The sequence below is a fragment of the Atractosteus spatula genome, chromosome 2, assembly GCF_055471065.1.
Source record: "Atractosteus spatula isolate fAtrSpa1 chromosome 2, fAtrSpa1.hap1, whole genome shotgun sequence".
Lineage (NCBI taxonomy): Eukaryota > Metazoa > Chordata > Actinopteri > Semionotiformes > Lepisosteidae > Atractosteus > Atractosteus spatula.
Window position 1 is genome coordinate 24,710,486 of NC_142707.1, and position 13,430 is coordinate 24,723,915.

Sequence of the window (13,430 nt, forward strand, 5' to 3'; positions counted from 1 at the left end):
AGTCTCTATTAAATAATAATAACTCTGTAAAGTGGTTCAGATGAAACATGGTCCATGAGAAAACAGGATCTTTAATGCATAAAATGTGGTATTAAAGTTAGTAAAATGTGACGTTAGAGAAAGATAAATGTAATTAAGATCTATAAAAACACCTTCCAACAAATCATTTGTTAACATGTATTCTTCTTTTGTAGTTTACAGTTGAAAAGCTAATTTGGGCATGTTTGTGAAAGAGCATTGTAGAAATAGAACAACAAACAGCAACAGCTATAATAGGATTACATTTCAGATAAAAACACTCTATTTTCCTGTTTTTTCTGTTGTTACCTAATAAAATTATTAAGGCACTATCTGTTAAAAAATAAATTAAGTACACCAGTATGCATATTATGTAAATACTGTATAACCTGTAATAATGTCAGTAATGTATTTACTTATGAAAATTATGACAAACCATCTGGGTCCTGAAACAGCAATGCGGCCTCAAACCTTGATACATCCACCCACCATATTTGACGGTTAGGATAAGAGTCTGCTGTTGGTAAATATAAACCTTGTTTAGCTTCATGTCTTGCCTTCGCAGTGATTCTCCTGATCTCTCTATTGTGTGTTTCTGTTTCCTGGACTTCAGGCTAAGTACACCTGATTTTTTTAGGCCCCTGCTCCTCCTACACTTCTCGATACCACATAGCGTCCATCTACTATCAACTCCGCCACATGTTGGTGTAACAGTTTCCTAACATAACTGTATGTTAATAAGCTCTCTTAAACAAGATTCAAATTACTTAACTAGAATGTGGTTTCCAAAACTGAACAAAACAAGGTCTTCTCAGTTGGCACACTTCTCTACTCTGTTCCTTTTCTTTTTTTGTCCTGTCTTTCCAGTGTTTTCTTATCCTGTCCATTTGATCATTTGTGCAAAACTGTAACTGAATAAACTGTAACTAATTGTTTTTAAATATATGACACCTCTCCTGCCTTATTAAATGTGCATTAAGTTATTTTACTCTTGTAGGGAATACTCTCATAAGGAGTGAAATTTTATTTTGAATTTGTATATTCTGGGCCTAGTTATAGCACTGATGTGATGATGGGGACTTGTGGACATTATTATTACAGAATTTTCTTTATGCTGTCACATTGTAGCTGACCATCCTTTGAGGTTGAAAATCATTCACTATGTAAAGCTATTGTAAAATGACAAAAAATGATTAAAATATGATAAGTACATGCAAAAATAAAAATGGTAAGACAGCATTAAGACAGCATTGTTAACTCAAAATGGATATGGAAGGAATAATAAAAAAGAAAACAATGAAATTTCCTGTTGTTCCTGAGGCCAGACTGGGAAACAGCTGACGACCAGCAAAGGGAGAGGAAGAGCAGTGAACAAAGCCCAAAGACAGAAAGACTGTAGCAGTTATTTTTTCAAATCCAACAGCTTAAAAGCTAAACATGGGTAAAGGAGCAGTTTTAATTCTTATTATCTGTTTTTCTCAACTTTTTCAATGCAGCCCCGGGACAGGAAGTTCAGAGAGCCACTCAGATTGGGGAGTGTACATGAAGCACAGGAGGATTATCCTTGGGAGTTCTGATCCAGAAATACAGGTTTGGGGCAACTTTCAAACCATTTTTCTTCCTCACACTCTGAAAAAACTATAAAAAATATTTAAGGGTGCAAATGTATCAAAATAAGCACATTATATTAGAAACGTAAGTCATCTCAACACATAGTTGTGATTTATTCTGGATTGTTTTTTCAGACATCTAAAGTACTGGACTAAATTATGGATTTGATGTAATGTATAGTGATTTGTGAATGTTACTTTTCTCTAATAGCACTATCTAAAATAAAGTTTTATAGATTGAAACTGGCAAATGTTGTGTACTGGGGGCTTGTAATTGTTCACTGTGTAGTTGCATTCAATTGAAGTTCAGGTTCAGCTCTGTAGTCTAACCCTGGCTGTCCCTGACACACAGGGACAAGAGGTTGTACAAGAGGGAAGTGATAATGGGACTTGTGGGCTTGATTCAACCTGTGATTCCTCGACTTCTGTGAATGGCGCATGTCTTTGCATTTGAGCTGTTTTATCATACAGAGCTATCAGTCATTTGTGTTGTCGCAGAGTTACATTAATTCAGTTGATCATACAATACATACTACTTAAAGCTACTAGTTAAAGCTGTGTCAGTATGTGTGGGGCTGAAAAGGAACAGGCATAGGTTCATTCCATACTGAAATGTAAGGAAAAGAAACAATGTTCTGGGTATTGAGCCTTCTTCAGGTGTCTATATAGAAAGACACTGGAAAAAAGGGCTCCACAGCCAAAGCATTGTGCTTTTTTTCTTTACATTTCAGCATGGAATAAAACTATACCTGTTCAAATATATTATTGATGATATACAGTATATGAAAATCTTTATGCAGATTTTCTAGGTTAGGAGCTTTACAAATCTCTGGGTTTTACAGGTATTTGTCAGCTAGCTACAAAATAAAACCTGGAAAGACAAGTGGATGACTCCTTATTAAGATAATTAGTTTCGTAAAGTAAGAAGATATAGAAGTAAAACGAAAAACAAAAACCCACGTAGCCATTGAGAATTTTAGCTTTCTATTCCTGGTTTGAATTGTTGCATTAAAACGTATTGTCCCTTGTATCTTTTTTCTATATATGTTTAAGTGTTTCAATTTGGATTGAATAGTTTAGAATAGAATAACATTTTCAGTGAATGAATCATTGATTTGCTTAATGAAATAATATACTATAATATACTATGCAATCTCCAACAACATCCCTTTACAGACAATGGTCTAGCTAAAATACAAATTGCACCCAGCTTAATAATTTAATAATATACATGGACATCAGATGATTTTGCTATGGCTTTTCCTTTCTGATCTGTAAAAGGAATGCTTGCTGTACATTTGTTGTCCTGTATCTGGAATTCTATACCAGCTTAGCAGCTTGCAAAAAAGCTTGCTGTATGTTTTGTGGTTTCACAAAGAAAAACTCCTTCAGCTGACTGTGAAAACATGACTTTATATATCATAATGCTGTCTGATGCTAATTTAAATGTCCTTTTGTAACTCATGTCAATTAATGTGTTAGTGTAGTAACATGTTCCAAGATTTACTTTTAATGCTATAATATCATTGCCTTGACAGCCATCATCAGGACAAGCAAACTGAAAATAGATGGACAAATATATAATTTGTAAAATATAAATTAAGATTGTGTTCAGAACATCCCTACTGTATTTGTGAGCAGTAGAAGCCCTGTGTGCTTGTAACTGGGATTCGGTCTTGTTAACGTGGCTCTTCAGGGTGAAGACACAGAGCACCTGGAGACAGCTGAGGTTGTAGAACGGTATGAGAGAGGAGAACCAGAGGATAAAAGGCTGAGCAGAACAGAAGAGACAGATGAAAATTCAACTGTCCCAACCCAAGGCCCGGAACCTACCACTTCCATCCCTGTGCTTGATGACACATACACCTATATCTGTAAGTATTTCAAAAATTGATAACATAACAATATGATTTTCATGTCTTTACATCTGTAAATTTCTCAGTTTGACACTCCAGTATGGTTAGCATGATTTCTTACAGGACATGTCTTGTACATGAAACCATAGTTTTCCGTAGTGAAGACAAATCTGTACGATTTGGATTTTGTGATTGTTTTGTTATGGCACGGCTGTGCACTGAACACACTAGCAGTGGTTTAGCATGATGAAGCCCGAGTGCTAAGACTCAGGGAGTTTCGTAGCTTTCCGAAGGCGGCCAAAGGTGGAGGTATCGGCGCTTGCTGAAGGCAACTGAGGGCGTAGTGAGGACAGGGCAGCAGGCTGTTGGAGTCGCTGTGGTCTGCGTAGGACACCACTGAACAGGCATTTGCATTCAAGGACAGTCCTTGCTGTCCTAGTGGAGTTGCTAGTATGCTCAGTAGGATTTGTGCAGATAACTGTACTGCCACTGGTGGCTAAATGATGGAGTGCTTCCTCCATGGCGTTTCAGGAATAAATGAGGAACTGTGAAGACAGGATTGATTGGATGATTGGCTGAATGATTGGTAGGGGGAAGGGTGGACCAGCCAAGTCCTTAGAGCCACGGGACAACCGTGTTCACTTGTGGGAATGCCACTGTCTCCTGGGGAAACTGTGGGTTGCGAGCCGTTGCCATCCAGGTTGTGACTTATTTTTGTTATAATTAATATTCAAATTTAAGATCCTTCCTGAGTAAGCATCAGTATCATTCCACTAAAAATGATTAACCAATTAGAATTCATTGCTTAATCTCTTATCTTGTACAGAGCACTGTTTACTATAAACATATACATAGCAGTCATGTTTACGTGACTTGATCATTCCTGTTTAATAAGCATTTCAAGGTTTTTATCTTATTCAAGTATCCCCTATCCTGGTTCTTGTGGACCATTGTGTTTGCAGATTTTTAGCCAATCTGGTCTTTAAAGGTTCTGAATTAGATCATTGTTTGCTTAATTCAACCACTATGACAGCTTGTCCTTATTCTTCGGGTGCTGCTGCTTTAAAGAGATTTAGAAAACCTTTGTATACACTGATGCAGTCACCAAGATTGTGCATCAAAACACATTGCCAGAGCAAAATAACTTAGTGCTGCCGCTGTGTGATTTGTTACACTGCCCAGAGAATCTTCGCTGGCCAAAGAAATTGCATAGGTGGCACTTGTGGTATGTTAGATGTAAGTGAAAACATTAGCTTCATTTAATCTTTTGTTCAATTTATTTAAATCCACTTAATATGAATTTATCATGTAACTAAAGGGAAGTTTTAGTTGCTAAAAATAAAAATAAGTTTCTGAACATCATTAAAGATATTGATTTATTAAAAAAAATTAATAAAATAACCCTTTTGGTTTTTAATGTAACTCAGCCAACTAATATAGCCAGCAGCCATATCACCCTGAAACTCACAACTGGCAACCCACTGGAGCTAAGCAGATGTGAGCCTAGTCATATCTGGATGGGAGACCTCCAGGTTGCTGATGGAGGTGGTGTTAATGGGGCCAGTAGGGGGTGCTCATAATGCCCTAGTATAGTGATGGGTACTATACTGTAAAAAGGTGCTGTCCTTCAAATGGGATGTAAAATTGAGGTTCTGACTTTCTGTGGTCATCAAAAATCACAGGGCATTTCTTGAAAAGAGTTCGGGTGAATCCCCAGCATTCTGGACAAATTTTCCATTGGCCTTTAACAGTCATGGCCTCCTAATAATCCCCATCTATAAATTGGCTTCATCACTCTCTTCTCCCCACAGATAGCTGGTGAGTTTTCTGTGTGCACTATGGCTGCTGTTGCATCATCCAGGTGGATGCTGCACGGTGGTGGTGGTGGAGGGGAGTCCCCGTTACCTGTAGGACGCTTCGAGTGGAGTGTCCAGAAAAGTGCTATATAAATGTAAGGAATTATTATTATGGTTGTTAAAGGATGCTTTGTTTCAGTGCCAGCTAGGAGGTTCAAAGTGGAGAGGGGTACGACAAAGGAAAAGTGGAAAAAAGAGGGATGTGATATCATTAGAAAGTGAGACAGGTCGTGTTGTAGTTGTAATGGGAGCTGGTTCAGGCTCCCGCGAAGCACAGTTCAGGACGCTATGCAGACAGTATAATCCGGAAGTAAGTGGAGAAGGACATCAGGGTAAGGAATAGCAGGATAGGACGGGTTGACAGACAGGGAGGCGTGATGATGGTGATCTGGTGCTCGGGGGCCGGGATGGGGCAAAAAGATCCAGAAAGTCCTAGGGGGAATCTGGGGCACAGTCCAAAGTCCAAATCCAGAGAATCCATCCAAGACAAACACAGTTAAAACCCGTAACGGGATCCGGAACAGGGCCAGGGAATAAAACAAAGGTAACGAGGCCAGACTCCGAGCCCTAGACTCAGATGGTCAGGAAGCCGTTATGAAGCCTATGCCGTTGGATCACTCCTGGAACCGCTGGTAGGCCGACTTCCGGGCGTCCATCTCCCAATGCTGAGCCAAGAATAGCGAGAGCACCAGGCTTAACTAGTGAGACAAAACAGGAGGCAGGTTCACACAATCAACTAAAATTCGAAAGGGTCAGAGTGCCCTTTAGAGGAGGGATGCCGATCATGACAGTAGTATGAGTTATGCTTTACTTGGCCATTATGTTCTGAAGCATGAATATGCATTTGCAGATTTACATAGTCTAAACTTGAAGAGCTATGTTTTTCACTGTAGCAACCTAAACATGCTTTAACTTAAACATTATTTAAACAAGATTGATAGCTCTTTTGATAGCTCCAGCAGCATCCTGGTACCACAAGGAAAATAAACTCCCATGTAGAACTTTTACATGCTGTTTGGTTTTTCGCAGCTAGTGACTAGGACGATTGTTTTCTGAATTTCATCATTTATAACGTAGTGTTTCACAAAGATGTGCTGATCTCCCTTTTAATCATCCTGTTCTACAGGTCCCACTAAGGCCTTATTATTCCTAACTATGACATGGCATAACTAAGACAAAACACAAACATTTACAATATCTTTGGATTTTGTGAGTGGCATTTATTGATTTTATATTTATAAAATAATTTAAATGTTTTAAAGAGAGCAGGAAGTGTATGCCTCTGAAAGCACAAAATGTAGTTTTTAATTAGTCGTGTGAATCAAATACATTTACTGTACACACAAACTACATTTTTGAATTCCCCCACACGTAACATTACTGTTTATGACATCATACAGTTTCAAATAGATCAAGCTAATGTTAAAATGAATAAGGAAAGTTACTGAGAATTCCATGAAGTAATATCCACACATATCCATTCATCAAATATTACAGTCATTCTTGCAGACTGCCCCAATCAAGATTGTTTACACTTAATATTAATATTTTCCTATGGCAGTAGCTACCAGTTCACTTTGCCTGCTAGGGCGGACTTTAAACCTGTTTAAACATTTTAGCCCATGGTATTTTAAATTGTAAGGACTGTTTCAGTTAATTGTGACAACATTGCTGTTAATATAAAGCTGACATTCATAAGCAGTCCAAAATGGAATACATTTGTAATAAAATATCAGATTTTGCTTGTTTTATATTTCAGATGTGAAGACCAAATTTTGAAAAAATATTTAGATTTTGTTAGACCTATCAGTTAGAGCTATGGAAGAATATTTCTCTTCAATGTCTGAATTAAGTGGCATGTTTAATAGATTTTATGATACCAGATGTAGATATCAGATATATTCTAACTGACAAACCTCTCATTGGTCACTGTATTAAATGATGCTAATATGTTGAATAATTTCTTGTGTCTAACCAATAACCAAAATCATTGGTTCTGAATGTATTGAAATCAATTACTTATCAACACATTCAGATTCGTTTGGAAGTAATGACCAACTGAAAGTAAGTACTGTATATATATTTTTAAGAAACCATATTTCTCCATATACTTCACAGCAGTGTTAGCATCTTCAGGTCTGATCTCATCCATTCTTTGAAATTAAAGGAGAACTGAAGTCCTAATTTTGCAGACCAGTAATTAAATCTCAGTAACAAAATAAATTAATTGACGTTATAGAAAAAAATATCAAATTTTCAATTAAGCACAAAATTGTGAACTTTGTTCAAAAGTCACTGTAATGACTAATGTGATGTAGGAGCCAATAAGTACAGGTTGCACAACAGACATTTCATTACAGAAATGTTCCAATGTGATCTGCATGCACAGTTGACAAGCAAGTAGTATTTATCGACAAAACCATATCCAAATCGAGAACAATATTTCTATTCGATTAAAAGTGGTGTATTCACAATCCTGCTTCTTTTCAATAATATAAGAAGCAATGAGATAATAAGGCTGTATTATATCTCCAGATTTTTTGTCACCTTGTTCTGAATTGCATAATATGGCGCTTTGTATACCTGGAAATTGTATGTATTTTGTTATGGAAATTGGAGGTTTTACAAGTTACTGTGTACATTTTACTTTTATTGTGGTTTGAAATGCACTCATCAATGCTCATTCTTTCTTACCCCAAAATCTAAATACAGCATTGCAGTTCCCCTTTAAGCAAGGCTAGGCATGGTCATTATTGGGATGAGAGACCTTTAACGAAAACTAGGTCACAAAAAGCTGTCAGTGGTGTGTGACACCCGAAGAAGGCTCCACAGCTGAAACATTGTGTTTACTTTCTTCTCTTTTCAGCATGGAATAAACCTATTACTTGTTCCTTTGCAGCCTACACATGCTGACGCTGCTACCCACATGAACTACATTAATCAAATTATACAATTAATTTTAATTTACGGGCCATTTTAAAAACACTGATCTATAAAAAGAAAAAGACTTAAATTTGTTTAAGTTTAGATTTTTTTCAAAAATAACACATTTAGCAATACATTATAAATTATCAATTATAAATCGACTAAGGCTGCACTGATTTTCCCCCAACAAGAAGTGTGATTTGCCATGGCAGATCAAGATGGAAATGTTGCCAGTGTACAAAATATCTCACTCTTAGTTCCATTTTTGTTTTTTGGTTTGAATACATTTATACCTGGAATCCCATCTGAGTGTGATGTGTGTCTACTATTGTTTGACTTAATGTCTGAGTTTCATTTCATGGCAATGATATTGGCTCAAGATAAAGATATCTTTCATACAGTACATAAATTCCCCTTATGTGACTTTAACATCACAACTCATTTACCCTTTCCTTTGTGCTACTAGTGTCCAGATTGGCAGATGTTGATGCAGTAATGCACCGTCTTAATGTCGCCCAATACACTCTGGATGTGAAGACATCTCAGTTGATAGACAGGGTGTCTCGGTTGGCCTCGAAGGTGAGTGAGACTGAGGAGGCCATGGACATCATCTCACGAATCAACCAAGAAAACCGCAAGGAGATTGGACGACTGGAAGGTATAGAGAACTACTGTGTTATATAAAAACTCATACAAATAAACTGTGATCAAACTGTGGACAATAACAATACATTTCATGTACCAAGATATCTAATTCCACAACAATATCAGATGGGCAGAGTGGCTGGTTTTATTGTCTGGATGATAAAGACACGAATTCAGGATTCACTGAATAAGAGAGAAAGGGGTAAATATACAGTATATGAGTAACAGTGATTAGAATTATGCAAAGAATCATTGTTTTATTTTCAATTTTTTTAATATTTGAAATTAAAGCTTTTACATGGGTCTTATTTTAAAAAATGATTTTATATGACAGGTACTCTAAAATGACAAGCTGAATATGTTTAGAAACTGCTGTAAAGACTTCAGACAATAGAACAAGTTTTTAAATATTTAAAGAGAGAGGTTACAAATACTTACACATCATTGCATTTCCACTAGAATTCCATTATGTATCTTCTATCTTTTATTTTCATTCTTTACAGTCTGATAATGATGAGACAGGAAACTGAAGACTTCAGCACTATCTGTCAGAAATGTCAGGTTACACAATCACAATCTATGCTAGTGAAGTCAGACACATGGCATCTACAGTATATTTTGTAAAACCCTGCTAATTCCTAACTTATTCAGTCCAACGAATCACCTTTCTTGTAACACACCAAAAAGTCTGGTGCATCTTTTTGTCAAAGACCAGGAGATCAAGCCCATTTACTGTTTAAAACCAAAGCTGAGTAAACTGAATTTCATCAAATGTGCAGATTACCTATACTGCATGAGCTGTAATATCATCCCCTCTCACTTCATGTTAGCATCATCATTGCCTCACATTCCACTGTCTCTACAGGTTGCATGAAAGGCCGTCGGTTAGGGCATAAATGTTTCCTGGTTTTCCGCTCATACGAGACCTTCAGTGAAGCTGGAAAACGGTGCAAGGAGAGAGGTGGCAGGATGGCCATGCCCAGGGACAGGAAAGAACAGGAAGCACTGGCAGAGTACACTCGTGGGTTCTTTCATCCCGGGAATTGGCCTGTGTGGCTGGGGATCTCTGACCAGCGATCAGAGGGCCTATATCTCTTTGAGGATGGCTTGCGTGTCACCTTCTTCTTCTGGCGCAAGCACTTCCTCTCCAGCCAGCCAGATGGAGGCAAGCGGGAGAATTGTGTTGCTATGTCCTCTGATGACGGTGACTGGTGGGACAATGACTGTGAGAGACGCATGTACTTTGTCTGTGAGTTTGACATCTGATGTCCCTATAGATCTCTTTCTAGCACTTACATTTCCACATAGAAGCACTCATAAACCACAACTGTTATGGCTATGCACTATTAAATGTAGTTTGGGAAAAAGAACACAATGCTTTCTTAGATTAAATTGGCCCAAAATGGTAGTATTTTTTAAATGATAATGATTTAAGGCAACCAAAAATTTCTAAAAAAATTTTAATATAGCTGTTCAAAAACAGAACAGGTATAAAGACTAGTTTTATTGTTCAATAACCATTATACAGGGAAATACATCACATGTAAACTGCTACAATTTGAAAATATTCTGAGTATTATTATCAATATATTTATGATAAAATAATCATCTATCACCTTTTAACTTTCTGTGACATAACATTTCCATTATGGGATGCTCAGACAATGCTGTAGATCTGTAAAGCATGTCCTTAGTAATTAAACTCAGTTTCAACATCAGTCAGAGTAATTTTCAGATTGTCAGATGTAATGAGTATTTTATGAGGATGCATTGTTTATTATTATTAATGTATATTATAAAATATTTTATATGTCAAAATCATTGTGCAACTTGTAGCAATCGACAAATACTATTTTAGTCATAAATGTGATCTTAATTAATGTGGACATACAGTATCAATGACAATTAAAGAAACTGTTCAAAGTTTTCATGTCTATTTTCATTGTGTATTTATAGATTACTGCTGTTATGGTTAGGACAGCCTCAAATTGTCAATGAATGATTATATGATTTTCAGGCATAACATACAATAAAATGGTTATTCACTGTTTTAAAACAAATATCGCAGCTTTCGATATTTACAATATTTTATTTTCCTTTTGCAATTATTTCAACAAGGAAACAAAAAACAGAAGAGAAAGCAGAGTACCCAGAGAAAACAGGAGCAGAGCATAAAAAACATGAAGGACAGGAGTTGATCATCACAGTGTTTCCAGGCATTTTGTCACACAAATCCAGTAACCCATTACTACACCCTTGCATTTCCAAAAGCACATTGAAGCCCACTACGGTCTTGACTTTACTCCGTAGTCTGGCTAGTCTGTAGCGTCAGTTTCAAATCCACATTGAAATGTGTGAATCTAATTTGTGAATTTAATGCTTTTGTAGTTTAAGTAGGTAGAAGTAGTAGCTACTTCTGCCTATTACAAACCCACAGATGGACACAGCTCATGTACAGCTCATTTCACCCCACACATACTAACAATTCTCTGCCTTTTTCACAGTTCCTCAGACTCCAACAACTTTGCAGTGACAACATGAATTTCTAAAAACAAGCCCTCAAACAAGCACTCTTTTATTATCAACAGAGGATACCCCACCCATGTTATTGACAGGGCCCTCTCCTGAGGCAAAAACAGCCCTCGGATCATCAACTCAATGAGGAACTTCCAGTAATGCGTTAATGAAATAAATATAAGAAAATAAAAATATTGGAATTGTCCCCATTCGTGTTTAATGAACTTTGAGAAGGATATTGTCTTGTAAGACCATTTCATTAGTTTGGTTAAATCCTTTCCAGTTTGATAAGTTTGATCTGGAAGAACATATATGAAATATGTATGAAGTATTTGGAGTGACTCACCTAGCAGAGGAAGTGACATCCTGAGAGGATAAGGTGCTCAACCCACCCCCCCATCCCTCTATTGTGAAGGTTAAGCTACGGAGCTTTTTGCAAGGGTGAACGTGAGTAGGCAGGAGTGGATGCAAGAAAAATACGCAAAACTTGACATAGGAGGCACAGTCAATATGGGTTGAACTCAACAATTCTGGAATATCATGTTATGCATAATTTAAGCAGACTTGAGTGCAGTTCAGCTGTATCAAAAATTCATATAAACAAAAAGTTAAGAATTGAATCAGGTCTGGATCAGAGACAAAGCATGGCTGTGTCTAATAGCATTGATCTATTCTGAATGGCCCTGCTTTATCTGGACTAGGCCTGCTCTGAAATAAATAATTTTTCTTGTAGTTGATATACTGTACAAATTATTTTCCTTTTTTCTTTTCTATCACATTAAGTAATTTATTACTATGTAAAATTGATTTATATTGAGCTAATGTTTCTCCTGGTTCATTACTTGTACTGTAATACTAAGATATATACATATAAGGAATGACTTGAAGGAGTTAAAAGAACTGGTTTTGCTTTTATCAAATGGAAAACAAGAGATGTACTGTACAGGACCAAGTACTGTACATACAGTAGTTGCCAAATGTTCAATCCAAGTCAGGCTGTAGGTGTTACTACTTATGTCACACCTCATTGCCCTGAGACATGCCCTGAGAGAAATAAAGGTTATATATTTATATTGAACCACATGTAGTTTGTATCAAAAATTTTGTTTTTAAGTCTATTTTTAGGTGGATTTTGAGGGATCCTAGAAATCCTAGTACTCTAACACCCAGTAATAGGTAATAGGAATTTGAGAATGGAAAACCTACAGTATTTTGTTGCTAAGGTATCAATTTGAGGAAAATATACAGCATAGTGCTTTCATTTGCTATTGGTACATATTGGTTGTAAAGAAGGCAGCTATAGTTCAGATATTTTTACAATATCAAACCATTGATACACATTCTCTGCCACTTGAAAAACTATACTCTAGCTCCTTAGCTGCTTGTTTTCTAGTTTTGTCAAAATAGGAGGTTTTGCCAACACATGGAGTATTCATTAACAGTTGTCATTTTCATAATAATCTCTTGACTATCCCCATTAAATTAATACAATTCATTTTTGTCACGCCCTCTGCAGCCAGAGAGCGCTCCTATTCTGTCCTGTCCCTAGTTTCCTGTGCTTTGCTGTCCTTTTGGTGTCTCTCTCTCTGGGGCTATATATTTCTGGGTCTCTCATTCACCTTCACTCAGCATTGACGTTCGGATGTCCTGAGACCAGCCTAGCACCAGGTCGCCCCACGTCCGCTGCCTGAGGGCATTGGTTTCTATATGACTTGAACTGGTGAGGCCGGGCTAATCCCCCATTCCGCCGCTACGCATATGGGTCTTTTTCCGCTCTCCTGTCTCTCCACGGTTCGTCCCTTCCGACATCCATGACAATTTTATTCATTATGTTAGGGTTTTAGGTGGTCCACAAGTAAAAAACCATTCACTACAGTATTCATTCTATTTGAAAGGGTCACTGGGATTTCAAATGAGTCATCAAGATTAGAGTCTTTTTGGAGTTGTCACCAAACACATCCGCTTACTCCTGGTAAAGGTTTGTTATGCATCACTTTGGTGAC

The 13,430-nt window shown here is 37.1% G+C and overlaps 1 protein-coding gene across 1 annotated transcript; it reads left to right on the forward strand.

The window, feature by feature from the left end:
* The first annotated feature begins 1,402 nt into the window (after positions 1-1,402).
* On the forward strand, positions 1,403-10,791 carry clec11a (C-type lectin domain containing 11A). Its single transcript, XM_088908580.1, has 4 exons — positions 1,403-1,608; positions 3,325-3,502; positions 8,732-8,923; positions 9,776-10,791. The coding sequence occupies exons 1-4, from the start codon at positions 1,456-1,458 to the stop codon at positions 10,174-10,176; spliced, it is 924 nt and encodes a 307-aa protein (XP_088764706.1). The 5' UTR covers positions 1,403-1,455; the 3' UTR covers positions 10,177-10,791.
* The last annotated feature ends 2,639 nt before the right edge of the window (positions 10,792-13,430 follow it).

What these genes read in the sequence shown, in the direction of transcription:
- clec11a (XM_088908580.1), top strand. Translation starts at nt 1,456, where the DNA reads ATGGGTAAAGGAGCAGTTTTAATTCTTATTATCTGTTTTTCTCAACTT. An exon ending in GTTCTGATCCAGAAATACAG is followed by an intron (nt 1,609 to 3,324) that starts GTTTGGGGCAAC and finishes GTGGCTCTTCAG; the next exon opens with GGTGAAGACACAGAGCACCT. An exon ending in TGACACATACACCTATATCT is followed by an intron (nt 3,503 to 8,731) that starts GTAAGTATTTCA and finishes TTGTGCTACTAG; the next exon opens with TGTCCAGATTGGCAGATGTT.